Here is a 15,786-nt window from a genome sequence, read left to right as displayed (position 1 = left end):
GGGTAAAACAGGGAGGAGTCCAGGTGCAGTTGTGGTACCAGACTGGCGAAGCCAATCATGGCAGAGATTAGCATAGCTGGCTTTAATGGGGTAATCGGTGAGCGTCTTGTGATCGGCGCAGCATGAAGCTTCGTCTGAGCAGTTTGGTCGGGCAACCACGTGGGCTCCGTACATACCTTTACAAGTCTAAGGACGTTAGGTTTGGTTATAGGGTGCTGCGCACTACAACTTTGTGCACGTACCCACCGGAAGGGAGCAGCTTTGATATGTCCCCATGGTCTAGTGTCCTCCAGTGGATGATAGAGAAAATTAGATTTTATACTTAAGTTAAATCCTTTTCTCTGTGTCCATGGGGGACACTGAGCGCCCACCCAATTTATGCTCTAGTTATCCTGGGTAGAAGTTTAACAAAGGTAAATGTTTCTTGTTCGGGGAAAAGTTGTTTCTCTCTTTTATTGTTTGTTTCTGTTCTCTGGGGGCTTGGTTAGTAAAACAACTGACTTCCCTGCAGAATGGGGAGATATAAGAGGGAGGAGCATTTAATTGTTAGAATTATTTAAAGTGCCCATGTCCTGAAGGAGGCTCTATACCCCAGGGTCCAGTGTTCCCCATGGACTAAGAGAAAAGGATTTAACGTAAGTATAAAATCTCATTATTGATTGCTGGAAATGGGTGAGATCCGATTTATCTGCAATTTTAATTGTTTGTATTTCTATAAAAGAAACATGTTTACAAAAATGAGTTAAAAAATAAGAATAAATTCATCAAATTCTCTCTGCCATGATTTTTCCATTTTCTTTTTAGTGAGACCATTTACTTTGTCTCACTTAATTCCACCCAAAAGTACATTTTTAGTTTTGGGTGGGATTATCGTTGATGATTATGAGATGCTCACTTTTATGTATTCTTCCTCCTATGGCAAATAATGCTTCCACCTTAGTAGAATTATTTGCATCATCAGAGCATCATTGTCATGATGCAACTGTAGAAAACTGTTCATTCTAATATTACATGAGTACTTTACTCTCCTTTGCACAGCCAGAAGTAACAAAGAAGGTGCCAGAAGGTGGTGATGATGTTGTAATGTCTACAATATGTAATTAACATTTTGCCCTTAGAAGAGAGATAGAGGGTATTTTTTTTTATATTCCCTATGTTAAAAATAGCCATTCCCATGCATGCTATCCCCTATGGTTAAGGAGGACCAATGTAACACTAAGACACTATGCAGCTTGTACAGTTGTCTCTTTTGAGGTCTCTTTAATTGCCCAAGCAGCCACATGCACCTGGGTGCCAGTAATATTTGTTGCTTTATTTTACAAACCTCTTTATTAAATCACTTGCCTGCACATAGTCTCCAGCAACTATTAAAGGTAACCCAGATTTGTTTACCATCATTAATGGACAGGTCTCCATGAAATCATACTAGTCAGCCCAGACTGGCCATATACCGTCACATAGTGTCACAACTTGCATTCTGCAGCTCCTGTCTGCATGTACCTTGTTGGATCTTTTGCATATATTTGTCCTGCCTGTAGTACCACTGCCCAACAAAGTGGCCACTGTGCTACTTGAACTGCTCTTACCTGCCTCATTATTACTGGGAGCTTCACACCTGCTTCTGGCCTATATAAGCCTGTCTGTTTCAAGTAGAGATGGGCGGGTCCCCGAGAACCGAACCCACCCGAACTTTGGCTATCCGAGTACCGAGCTGAGGAGCTCGGTACTTTCCCGCCCGCTCCGAATCTAAATCGAGGCCAAACGTCATTGTGACGTCGTCGGATCTCGGGGCTCGGTTCTCGCGATACTTCAAGATTATAAATACACGCCTCCACAGCAATCCATCGCCATTTGACAGAGGGAGAGAGCAGGGTGTAGTCACAGGCTGATTAGAGCAGGGACAGAGAATCCAATATTCTTCGTGCAATTGCTCTAACAAAAATCGCTAGAGAAGAGAGAAGGATAGAGGTTTATAATTTTGTTTTAATATTTGGCACTCCCCAGTGCTTTTGGGGCGTCCCCCATAATTGTGCATAAATATTTCTGGCTGTCAAAAGTCATATCTGTCAGCAGTATCTACCAAATAATTTTTAGCACTCCCAGTGCTTTTGGGGTGTCCTCCCTAATTGTGCATAAATATTTCTGGCTGTCAAATGTCATATCTGTCAGCAGTATCTACCAAATAATTTTTACCACTACAAGTGCTTGGTGCTCAGAATGGATTCAAAGCAGTCCACATATGATCAGAATGAGCAACCAGGTTCTGTCACCAGTCCTGATGGTAGTGTTCCCAGTATGTCATCTGGGCAAGGCGATGTCAAACTACACAGTGTTTCGAAATCAGTCCAAAAAACACACAGCAAATTTTTTTTTACTGTGTTGAAGCGAAAAAGAAGTGTAACTGAGGAAAAGTTAACTGCCGATAAAAAACAAATTGCCAACATGCCATTCTACACATGCAGTGGCAAAGAGAGAATGAGGCCTTCACCTTTGGCTATTAGTGGCAGATCCCAAAAAGTTACCGAGCCTACAATTGGTGCACAACTACTGTTACGCGTCAAAGCCGAGCTGCAAGATAACAGTAAGGAATTAGAGGATAATGTTTGCTCCGATTCACAAATGACACCAATCCCTGTGGAGAGTCCATCCAACAGTGGGATGTCTAATCGTGAGCATTCTGCTGATGTGTGCCTTAATAGCCGGAGTGTAGCCGATGATACACAAATTGAGGATGCCATTTTGGAAATAGAAGAGGATGAGGGGGAGATTTCTGTAGGCGACGAGGGCGCTAATGAGGATGTTGATGATTATGATGCAGACAGATACCAAATTGCCTTTCTCAATTTCTATTTATACTCTAGATTATATAACGGCTGAATAGTTTTCTATTTTACTCCTAGTGGAGAGGGGATCTGATGCAGACAGATACCAAACTGCCTTTGTCCATTTCCTTGTATATTCGAATTTCTAGTTCTACAGTCTATGCAGGCTGCTTTTTTTATATTTAACTACAAGTGGAGGGCGGGGAGGCATAGATAGCCACCAAAGTACCGTGGTCCATTTACTTTTACTTTCTAGCTCCACAGTCTGTGCAGGCTGCTTTTTTTTATATTCAACTACAAGTGGAGGACGGGGGGGGGGGGGGCATAGATAGCCACCAAAGTACTGTGGTCCATTTAATTTTACTTTCTAGCTCCACAGTTTGTGCAGGCTGCTTTTTTAATATTCAACTACAAGTGGAGGGCGGGGAAGGCATAGATAGCCACCAAATTACTGTGGTCCATTTAATTTTACTTTCTAGCTCCACAGTCTCTGCAGGCTGCTTTTTTAATATTTAACTACAAGTGTAGGGTGTAATATACACCCAAAGACGATGGCTACATTGCCAATAATCAAAGATGGAGGAGGTAGACAACCAGGTTTGACTGTATAATTTGCAGACAAGTGTTTGCATTAAGGACGGCCTACCAGGGATTAAACTGTTTTTTTTCCTAATTTATTAGCTTTAGAATTACCTCACTTATCTAAGAAACTGGTGGAGCACTAACTTAGGTTATTTTAGACCCAAAAAATTTAATTTTTTTTCAAAAATAGCAAAACAAAACCAAACAAAACCAAAACCAAAACCAAAACACGCAAGGGCGGTTTTGCAAAACCAAAACCAAAACACGAAGGTAATCCAGATCCAAAAACAAATCCAAAACATGGGGGTCAGTGACCATCTCTAGTTTCAAGCAACCTTTGCCAGATCATCAGGTCACTCTATCTGATGAGAAGCTATCCTTGATTCCTGGTTATTCATCTCTGCTGTGAGTTCATCACTGCTGTATATTGGATTCCTCTCATCTCTGTATACCTGTGCCACAATCCGTGGTGAACTGCTACTCATCTCTGCTGTGAGTTCATCACTGCTGTATATTGGATTCCGCTCATCTCTGCATACCTGTGCCACAATTCGTGGTAACTGCAACTCATTTCTGCTGTGTGCTCATTTCTGCTGTGTGTTCATTCACTGTTGTGTATTGGATTTCCTTCATCTCTGCAGACCTGTTCCACTACTCGTGGTAAACTCTACACCTGTCATCCAATCAATCCGCATCATTGACAACTGTTATCCGTTCCACTATCTGTGCCTGCATCACTGACTATTGTTGCTTATTCCATTGTTATGAACTGTAGTTCACTACTGCCTTTCCAGTCTTGCATCTTGAACCAGTGTTATCTGTATTTTCTAATAAACCACTTCATTCACTTATCCTCTCTCCGTGGTCTTACCTTGGAAACCCTGACACATAGGCATGTGAGAGGGGGAATAATTATTTATATTTAGTGTGGTTTCAATGTGAAAAGTTGGATTTTAAATAATGCTGTTATTTATAGAATCTTTTTTTATTTTAGAAAAAGTAGAAATTAGCTGAAACAGATTTAAGGTCCTGGCTGCTGCTAAAACAGGATTTTTTGATGAAATCTTTCATATCGCTATACAAATCACTTGAAAAATGCCATTGCAAATATTGTTACTGATTATTCTTTATCCCTGATCATTGAGCAGAGAGTATCCGCTACAATAGTATTGCTTTAAAAAAATAATTTCAGTTTGAAACAAAGCAAGTGACTTCTTTGTGGGTATCCTAATATCCAAGTGTGGTTTATTCTCACTGACAGTTATACATTCTATCGCAGCTTCAACATGAATCATGTGACACAAGTGACATCACTACACTCCAAAAATAAGTAGTATGTTACGTGACATCACTACTCTCAGAATATAAGAAATACCACAATTGCTCGCCAAATTTAAGGACATGGATGTGTACTTGGTTTCCTTTTGTTTTTAGCCATTTAGTAACTCGGTTTTCAGAAATATAAATACTTCAGCACACAAACACAGGCAAAAAAAATATATAGGGTAATAATAACTGGTAGCCGTAACAAGATTGTGTCCTTATCATAAGCTTACAGAACTATTAGCAGAAGTCTTCACCTATAGCAGCCGCCTTCCCAGTAGAGCTAGATAAGCTCACAGGTACTCAGATGCCCCCAGGTCTTAAACTCAATGTAGTGCAAGCTTATGAGTAATGCCGCAGCACGAGAATAGGAGGTGATGACAGCAGGCAATGTAGTCAGAAACAAGCCAGAGTCCAAGGGCAGGAGCAATCAGCGAAGTCGGGTTCAGGCAAAGATCAGGGCTGGCAGAAAACTAGGTATGCGAGTCCAAGGTCAGGGTCGCGAGCAACAATCAGAAGTCCAGAAACACAAGCTAATGGTCATACACAGAAAACAATGCAGGAATAAGCACAGTAGAAAGGAGCAGGTCAGCAGCCAGGAACTGAACGCTATATCCGGCAGGGAAGCTCATACATAGAGCAGCCAATCACTTAGGCTGTACCTCCTAGCACAGCCTAAGATAATTAGCCTCGGGAAACTGATAATAAATTTCCCCCTTACTATGCACGTGCCCGGCTAATCCCTTTGCCGGGACTTAGCAAACTGACGTGCCGGTGTCCCGGCAGTTGCCCTAGCAACGGCCAAGCCAGAAACCGTAAGTGACGTCCTGGTCGTCAAGGAGACGTTTGGGATGCAGGCAGCCGAGGAGAGCGAGTCGTGGCGGCTAGGAAGACCGCGGCGGCTAGGGGCACTGCCACGGCTCATAACAAGTCTATAGTGGGAGACTAAAGTGTAAACAGAATCAAGCAAAAATGTCATAATAAACATTTATTGATTCATAACATGTCAAAGTAGATGTGTTCAAAGAATATCCTTAAAAGATAGAGATATATATATATATATATATATATATATATATATATATATCAGTTATCAAATTCTATAATGTTTGCATATTAAATATACACCTTGTTTCTTCTTGAGATATCTTTCTACCAAAATCCCCTCCTCTCCATGAAGATTATATTTTTCTTATATCCATTTAATTGCTATCAGGTCTTTGTTGCACATCTGTTCAAAATGTATAGAGACACGGACTGTCTGGCCTATTTTTGTTTCATGTGTGTTCATGTTCAATCTCGTCTTTAGTTTTCTCGTTGTACACCCGCTATTTTTCTGATCTATATAAAATCTCTGCTTATTTGAATTTGAGTCTGATATGTTACATGCCTTCATACTTTTAATTCTGGTGGTTTTATAGGCGTACGTACTGTAATAAATACTCCCCTCCTTATTTGTTTGTGGAACATAACTGCATACCATTTTTTTTGTCTCAAACTGGGGGCTTTTTTGTTAATGATCCTCAGCTTTGAAGATAAAATACCTCTTAAGTTTTCATCATGTAGCAAAATATAGCATTGCATCTACAAGATTATTATTACGCAAATTAACAGCTCTGTAAAATGTTTTAAAAGTTTAAGGCGTTATTTTGATTTTCTTCCTCGGGATTATTCTTCTACAAAAGTAAATGTTTTCTGTTGCTTTATTTTTGATCAATGCAAGAGTCAGTTAGATCAGTTACTTCTTTTAAACTGGCCGTCTGCTACATTGTTAAGCCACATGTCCCACTTATCCCCAGGGATCTTTACTTGGACACTTACTGTGATGTATATATGAACATTTACTAAAAATCTATTTTGACATTTTATAGTTTCTTAAATGTTTATTATAACATTTTTGCTTGTTTCTGTTTACCCTTTAGTTTCCCACTGTAGACTGTAAGCTTATTAACCTAAGCCATACTTGCCCAATTTTTCTGTTGCCCCTCTGGGAGATCCTGGGAATGAAGGTGAAGTGCGAAGCACCACAAATCGCATAATTTTGGCCCACCCCTGTAACGCTACTACATAATTACATCATTTTGCGGCAAGTGGTGGGGCAGTGGACAGGGTACGGGAGAATGGCCTGCTCTTGCAGAAATCTGGGAGACCTACCAGGAATTCGGGAGTCTCCTGGATATTCAGGGAGAGTTTGCAAGTATGATCTAAGTTTTTGCTAGGTTTTTTGTAATCTTGTGATGAAGTGTCTATATTTCTGGGTACTTCTCTATTAAGCGGTTACTTGCATTACAGATATTTTTACGAGCACAAAATATTTTAAAAAAAATAATAGCTCCTGGACTTGAAAACAATACAAATAAATTATAATTACTGGTATTATGAGAAAGTCCAATCAGTTAGACAAAGTCATTTCCTGCAACTTTTAAAGAGACTTCCATTTATATTTATTGTTGATCCCCAAACTTACTTCTCCTCAAACATTAATACTGCATCAGATACACTCAGAAGAAACTCCTTGAGGCCTTTATGCCAGGAGAGTACAACGCAGGCGTGCTAGAAGTTGTTTTTTTCTGAAATATGGTAGGGTCCCACAGACCCGACTATTGGTTAGAAGTGGGAAGTTTGGAAAGAAAAGAAGTTATTATAATTATTATTATTATTATTATTATTATTATTATTATTATTATTATTATAATATTTAAATAAAAAAATTGTGGCCCTGATTTACAGTTAGTAGTAAGTCCAGTTAGGAGGTGCAGTTTTGCACCTGGGCAAAACCATATTGTGCTACAGAGAGGGGAGCAAAAATAAAATGGGCATACAAATTTAGAGTTGGGAGGAGGACACATGCTAGCTCAACTCTAAATAATGCTGTCCATTATTTGTATACTGTAGGCAAAAGCAGCAGTATTTACACGTATCATTTTTGAGTTTTTACTGAAAAAATTGCTTGGATGCAATTTAATATGATGTTCATCACTGCAAAATTGTGTTTTTTTATTATTATTATTATTATTATTATTATTATTATTATTCACATGATAACAATGTTATATCTGTTTTTGTGACCACATAAATAATTCCTAATGGTAAAATATTTTTCTTTTGACCATTATGTAAATATATTAGTGTTTTGCTTTTTGTGATATTACAAAACTAACTGTTTTGTTGCTTTTTAGGTTTTTGAATCCTTATGGCTTATTTTGGATGAAAACAACAAGGGTACAGTAGACTATGGGATATTTGTCCATAATGTCATCGGAGAAATGAATGAGTATAGAAAATCATTTGTTCGAAAGGTAATTTTTTTTTGTTTCTTTTCAATTTACACTTTTTACTTTTACAATCTTCTGAAATATATTGTATGGAAATGATCATACTTCTAAAATGCAAACTGCTTTTGTAATCTATAGAGTAATTCAGAGCTATTGTACTCTACATACATATGAATTGTAGATAATGATTTTTGGTAGTTTGTGGCCAAAGCCAACTTTGTAGATCAAGAAAATATGATGTCATACAGTAGTTCCATCGAAGCCTGCGACTTTTATAGCCCAACTATTTATTTAAGGTCATTTACTAACCACAGCACTGACTAGCATACTTGCCTACACCTGTATAGGCATTTAATTACAACTAGAGATGGGCGGGCTCGGTTCCCCGAGAACAGAATCCAGCCGAACTTTGGCTATCCGAGTACCGAGCGAGCCGAGTAGACTCGGTACTCTCCCGCCCGCTTGGAATCCAAATCGAGGCCGAACGTCATTGTGACGTCGTCGGATCTCGGGGCTCGGTTCTCACGATACTTGAAGATTATAAATACACGCCTCCACAGCAATCCATCACCATTTGACAGAGGGAGAGAGCAGGGTGTAGTCACAGGCTGATTAGAGCAGGGACAGACAATACAATATTCTGATTCCAATTGTGCTAACAACAATCGATAGAGAAGAGAGGAGGATAGAGGAGTCTTTTCTTTTTTTTCAATATTTGGCACTCAAAGTGCTTTTTGGGTGTCCCCCATTATTTTGACTAAATATTTCTGGCTGTCAAAAGTCATATTTGTCAGCAGTATTTACCAAATAATTTTTAGCACTCCCAAGTGCTTTTGGGGTGTCCCCCATAATTGTGCATAAATATTTCTGGCTGTCCAAAGTCATATTTGTCAGCAGTATCTAAAACAATTTGTAGCACTACAAGTGCTTTGGGCTTAGAATGGATTCAAAGCAGTCCACATATGAGCAGAATGAGCAACCAGGTTCTGTCACCAGTCCTGATGGTAGTGTTCCCAGTACGTCATCTGGGCAAGGCGATGTCAAACTACACAGTGTTTCGAAATCAGTCCAAAAAACACACACCCAAAATTTTTTTACTGTGTTGAAGCGAAAAAGAAGTGTAACTGAGGAAAAGTTAACTGCCGATAAAAAAAAATTGCCAACATGCAATTCTACACACGCAGTGGCAAAGAGAGAATGAGCCCTTCACCTTTGGCTATTAGTGGCAGATCCCAAAAAGTTACCGAGCCTACAATTGGTGCACAACTACTGTTACGCGTCAAAGCCGAGCTGCAAGATAACAGTAAGGCATTAGAGGATAATGGTTTGCTCTGATTCACAAATGACACCAATCCCTGTGGAGAGTCCATCCAACAGTGGGATGTCTAATCGTGAGCATTCTGTTAGTGTACCCATAAAGAAGGGACCTTTCAGCAGTTCTGCTAATGTGTGCCTTAACAGCCCGAGTGTAGCCGGTGATACACAAATTGAGGATGCCACTTTGGAATTAGAAGAGGATGAGGAGGAGATTTGTGTAGGCAACGAGGGCGCTAATGAGGATGTTGATAAAGGATGAGGTTGTTTGTGTAAGTCCTGCACCAGTGGCAACAGCTCTGGCACATGACAAGAAAAAGGCCATTGTCATGCCTGGGCATAAAACCAAAAAATCCACTTCTTATGTGTGGAATTATTTCTACCCAAATCGAGACATTTGTAGTGTATGTCAAGCCACAGTCAGTCGATGGAGGGATCTTAACCATCTTGGAACCTCGTCTATGTCACGCCATTTAACGAGAGTTCATGGCAAAGTGTTGGGAAAAGCTGAAAATTCTTCCAAAAAAATTACAAGCACTCCATCATCAGCTAGGACCCTCTGGTCACCGACATCACGACGGCTACAAAATACACCCACCACACCATCCTCATCAATATCCTCAGTAGCGCTCGGAGTTAGCCCGGCATAAAACTTATTAAGGCTGGATGACTCCTGCACTATTATTGATTCCTCTGAAGAAAGCGTTAGTCCCACTGCTGCTGCTGCTGCTGGGGGTGAATCGTCAGCCCAGAGGCAGGTCAAGAAAATGAACAGTCCTACATTTCAGCAATTAACTGTGAAACAATCATTTGCTAGGGGAAGCAAATATGACAGTCGCCAAGCGAATCACAGACGCCATGGCTGCAAGATCTTGTGTTAGATCTGTGTCCAATCTCCACAATAAACGCAGCTGGTTTTTCACAGTTAATTGAGGTTTTGTATCCGTGTTACAGAATTCCATCGCGACACCATTTCTCCCGTAAAGCAATTCCACAACTGTACAAAAAAGTGTGTAAAATTGTAGAGATTGCTCTGAAAAATGCCATTCTGCCCACTGTCCACTTAACCACAGATATGTGGACAAGTGGAAGTGGCCAAACCAAAGACTATATGACTGTGACAGCCCACTGGGTTGGTCACTCACCTTCACCAGCAGGAACAGCAGCAGCATTTACACCACTACGTAGCATTTGTCACAGGCAGGCCATTCTTTGTATCACCGGCTTCACTAACAGGCATACAGCTGACAATTTGTTACGCAAACTAAGAGATGTGATTGATACATGGCTTATAACACTTGGACTCTCACCAGGATATGTCATTTCTGATAACGCCAACAATATAGTGCGAGCATTACAGCTGGGTGATTTCCAACACATTCCCTGTTTTGCTCACACCATCAACTTGGTGGTGCAAAGCTTCCTACGAAATAACCATGAGGTGCAGGAGATGCTTTCAGTGGCCCGTAAAATTTCAGGCCATTTCAGGCATTCGGCAACAGCATGTAGGAGATTGCAGCAGCTCCAAGAGCAGTTTAACTTGCCTTGCAACCAACTTAAGCAAGAGGTGGTAACTAGGTGGAATTCCACCCTGTACATGCTTCAGAGGATGGAGGAACAGCGCAAAGCCATCCAAGTATATTGCACAAGCCATGACATTGGGAAAGGAGGGGGGATGTATTTCACTCTTGCACAGTGGGGAATCCTTTCAGTGCTGTGCAAGGTGCTGAAACCCTTTGCAGTTGTGACGTGTGAGGTAAGTGCAGACTCTGCTAGTTTGAGCCAAGTCATTTCTTTAATTAGACTATTGGAAAAGCAGCTTGAGAAAATGAAGGAGGAGGCAACGGCCGGACGCCGAGTGTATGAAGCGCTGCGCCCCGGCAAGTGCTAAAGCCTGGCGCATGTGCTAATTGTCTATCCTGCGGGCTAATTAATAAAGCTTTGTTTGGCCCCCATTCTGTCCATCATCACAGGGCTAAGCCCTGATTGGCCCAGGTCACTATATAAGGCAGGGAGGGCTTAGCGTCCCTGCCGGTTATAGCGTCTGTGTAGTGCACTTGCTGACCTGCTCTCTGTTTCTGCTGGATTGCTGTTGTGACCATTGCCTGTTTACTGGATTTCGCCTTCTTGCCTGTGTCCCTTTGGCCTGTACTTCGGATTCTGCTGACCTGCTCGTGACCCTGACCCTTTGGCGTGTGTAACTATTCTTCTTTGCAAGTGACCCCTGACCTCAGCTAGTTTACTGGATTCGCTGTCTGCCATTACTCCTCATTCCTGGGTTCCTTGCAGCCAGTACCCACCACACGACCCTCCGTTTGTCTGCAGCCAAGTCTGTCCCCACCACTAGGGGCAACAGTGAACACCAGACTTTTGGAGCAGACTCCGGGTTTTGTGGTATTGGCTGCTGGAGTTCCTAACAGCAAGAATGGGCGTCCATCAGTCAGTATGTGGCCCAGAAGTTGATTGACAGCATGCAAGGGCGAATTGCAGAGTTCTTCAAAAAGAAGAGTCAACATTGCTAATATTGACTCTTTGCATAAACTTAATGTAATTGTCAATAAAAGCCTTTGACACTTATGAAATGCTTGTAATTTTACTTCAGTATACCATAACAACATCTGACAAAAAGCTCTAAAAACACTGAAGCAGCAAACTTTGTGAAAACCAATACTTGTGTCATTCTCAAAACTTTTGACCATGACTGTACTGTGGACCTATGAACTGCTACTTTGGTGTCAGTTAAACTTGCTTGCAGCTCATTTGCAGTGATATGTGGGTTCTAATTTGCATATCTGACCAGTTTACAAGCAGTACTTTCACATATTTTTCTTGGTCTTCATTAACTTCAACAGTTCTCCATAACACCCATTTCTTTGTTATGTTTCTGATAGTATAACATCTAGACTGCAATTGTTTATAGACATAAGCCTTGCCCTGCTTTGTAACAGACAATTATTTTTATTTTCAAGTCTTCAGTTGGGTGTTTAGAGGAATCTGTGGTTTTTGAAAGTAGAAACAACATACTGAGAGTTTACAAGGTTGAGAATATTTATTCAACTATGGAATTGTCTTTACCTGGCTTAATTTAAGGCCAAAAAAATATTAGTAAATCAATTGGGTATCCAAATGTTGAAAATGCCACATTCCCTGTTTTATTCAATGTTTTTGTTTTAATCTGAAACATTCATCAAATAAATAGTAATTGTACATTAAAATGATCAGAGATATGTTGTGTTTACTTATTTATTTTTTCGCACTTAGAGATTCAGTGAAATATGTGATTTTGAATATACATATAATGAAATCAATATCTGGTGGGAGGAGGGGGGGGGGGTGTCTGTAAAGTGAGAATAGCAAGAGTCACATTTATATGGAAATCATGTGCGCACCTGGAGAGTATTCATAATAACGTAGTTCACCATGAAAGATGCAGACCACTTTCTCCTTCTGGTGGATTATATCAGGAACTTAACCAAACTGTTCTCTACACATATAGACATGTATCAAATTAAGCACAATCCCTACACCATTTCTTACAGAAACAAGTGTTGTAATCACATTTACACGTTCCTTCAACATGAATGTCTGCTATTAAGACCTACCTCCACTATCATTTGCAATCATTTCCAATATAGTTAGGCATAAAAGATATCATATTTTAAAATTCTTTTGATATTTTTTTGCATATTACATTTTCTGCACACAAATTATGCTTACAGTTTGTAGAGATAAAACATTCTTTTTATTTTTAGGCTTTTATGAAACTGGATCCCAATAAAACGGGTGCAGTGTGTATGGTAGACTTGAGAAAGTTCTACTGTGCCAAGAAACATCCACAAGTTTTGGCAGGTACGTTCACTCAGTGTTCTATTAAAGTTGTAAGCAGTACATGGCTTCATCTGTGGCCATTCTTTTTGGTAGACATGTCCCTCCCCATACGCCTTTCTAGTGATCCTGCACAATAAAATAATCAGGCCTATGTGTCTCACAACTGTGGATTAAAATGCAACCAAATCCTTAATACAATTTGATTTATATGAAAAGCAATACTTTAGCATTCACAAATATATGGGTAAAAGTCAGTATACTTTGTAAATATAATGAAATATATCTTAAGTTAAGTCATGAGTGCAAGCTAGTTTTCTCTGTTACCAGTTATTACACTCGGCAGTGTTCTTCAGTAGGGTTACAGTCAGTTATGCTTTACGTGTAAATGACAAGATTTTTTTTATTGGTCTCCAAATTCTGTGTTTTAAAATTGTAAAGAAAAAGACAGCATGTTAGCAGTGTATTTGACATTTGGTATTACTACTTTATTGTGCCTTTGGAAACCTCTGTGAATGTTCACTAACAATCATGTCAATCTGTGTACCAATGTGTTTTAACTCCAAATCCCCAGAGTACTACAGTGGCCAAGTGTTTAACATCTCCCTGCATGCATCCAATTTACATAAACACATTACTAATGTAATTTAATTGGAGGTGATTTACATATGCTTTGGATGCCTGTAAGCCTTTTTATGGCTCTTGAGAGTAGGGGAATACTGCCATTTGTATTAAGCAACACCATGTTGGTGTGTAGAGTTCCGTACTAGTACAAAAAAGACCATTTTTTTCCTTTTCAGGTTCTTTATCAGAGGTGGAAATCAAGTCTGCATTTTTTGAATCACTGGAGAACGCTTGCAATAATCCCCAGGAAGTGTCCTACAATGAATTTGAAGATTATTATGAAGGCTTGAGTATTGGCATCTTCTGTGATGAAGACTTCATTAATATTTTAAGAAATGTATGGGGAATATAAGGTCATGTGGCTGATGTGAGTGATCTATATCATGGTTTGCCCAATTTTAAAGCAAAGGGGTTATTTTTAACTATTAATGGCTAAATTTATTGGAATCTGAATGAACTGTAAGACAAAATACTCTATATTTAGTCAATGACTTATCTAATTGGACTCTGTATTATGATTTTGAATTTGGAAAATGTTCTTGTATGATTTTATGGGGTTATGGCAGCTGTGCATCCAGCTTTAATGCTACATTTACTTTTAGCAATGTATTTATTTAAAGTTACAGGAGCTGTGGTGGATCCGTCAGGACTTGTAGAGGTCCCTAACATGGGAACCCATTGTTTCTGTAAAGTGAGGGAATAAACAAAAATGGTTGGGGGTCTTATTAAACTTTTGGAGATACATTCATTAGCTGTCAGTTCACATATTCTCCTTCAGATGTTTGTCTCTTGGGTTTTTCTGACTGGCTACTCAATTCTGTATTATACCAAACAGCATGGTTCACTGGACACACAGACTGTCAGTTACAGCTGCCATAATGAATATAACTGCCATAATGAATCTATCAGTTTTTTGTCTTTTAATGTGCTTTATTACTCTTTTATATATGTTAATGTTTTACTTTTTTTTTTAACTTTCAAATCTCATTTTTTATATTTTGGTATTGATACACAACAATGAATAGTTAGACCACTTGCAAATCATTTTAAGACGATTCAACAAATCATTCACATAATTATAAAGTATTTATTTGCAGATTTTCGAAATATTGTTAATTGGACATTGAGAAACTGTGACTAGAAAGTTCGAATTTCACTTATGAAATCTGAAGGCAATTATGAATGTCTGATTTGCTATAGCTCAAGCTGCCGTTTTCCCAACAAGTGGCTGTGGTTTGAACGTTCTTACTTTTGTTCGAATATGATGGTTCTCATTTAGAATTAGGAGTCATTTCAGCGAAAGTTGTACACATTTGCAGCTGGACAAACCATGTTTCGAAGCAAGGATTTCAAATGTTTCAGTATGTAGCACATAAACACTGGACAACTTTATTTTTTTACTGCAATTTACAGTTGGTCTAGGTCGAACTCCTCCCTCCCCCCAACTCTAAATCTGTCTTCACTTTTTAAAATGACCCCCCTGCAGTGCAGCATGGTTTTGCCAAATCTAACTTTAAATGACACCCGATGTGTGCACAGCTGTATATGGATACAACTAAACCTCGTAGACCTCGTTTTATATGAAGTACCTGTAACTAAAATTACTCTTGGATTATGAAATCTTAAGTACACTTTGAACATATTGTAAAGTAATGCCTTTCACACAGCTAAATATACTGTTGCAGAGAAATAAACATTCTGTGCAAATATGGAAAGCAATTTGGTTTTTTTATGCCTGAAATCTGTATAAATTCTTAATTTATAATGCGAATCTGTCATTGTTACATAAATCTACCTTGGTGTATTTGTCTCATGAAATAAGGATTTGTCTAGTTCTTAGAACAGCATGTTTCTTGTAAGGGCAATGTATACGTGATCCTCAACTACTAGAACCGCTTCTCGAGATGTTCACCTATAGCAGTCCCCTTTCTGATAAATTTGATTTGTTCCGCAGTACTCAGTTGCTCCCAGGACTTAAGCTCAGGTAGTAGTAGTTGTTGATTATCAATTACCCGATGGAG

General features: G+C 39.4%; 1 protein-coding gene across 1 annotated transcript in view; it reads left to right on the top strand.

The window, feature by feature from the left end:
• Positions 1 to 15,480, top strand: part of CAPS2 (calcyphosine 2) — a 95,406-nt gene extending 79,926 nt beyond the window's left edge. Inside the window, exons 17-19 of the mRNA XM_075209545.1 lie at positions 7,907 to 8,026; positions 13,069 to 13,165; positions 13,942 to 15,480. Of these exons, the coding sequence (XP_075065646.1) occupies positions 7,907 to 8,026; positions 13,069 to 13,165; positions 13,942 to 14,117 (393 nt within the window). The 3' untranslated portion in view covers positions 14,118 to 15,480. The remainder of the gene's footprint in view (positions 1 to 7,906; positions 8,027 to 13,068; positions 13,166 to 13,941) is intronic.
• Positions 15,481 to 15,786: the final 306 nt, after the last annotated feature.

This window comes from Mixophyes fleayi, chromosome 4 (assembly GCF_038048845.1).
Source record: "Mixophyes fleayi isolate aMixFle1 chromosome 4, aMixFle1.hap1, whole genome shotgun sequence".
In the NCBI taxonomy this organism is placed as follows: Eukaryota; Metazoa; Chordata; class Amphibia; order Anura; family Limnodynastidae; genus Mixophyes; species Mixophyes fleayi.
The sequence above is the reverse complement of the archived record's forward strand: the minus strand, read 5'-3'. Positions and strand labels throughout refer to the sequence as shown.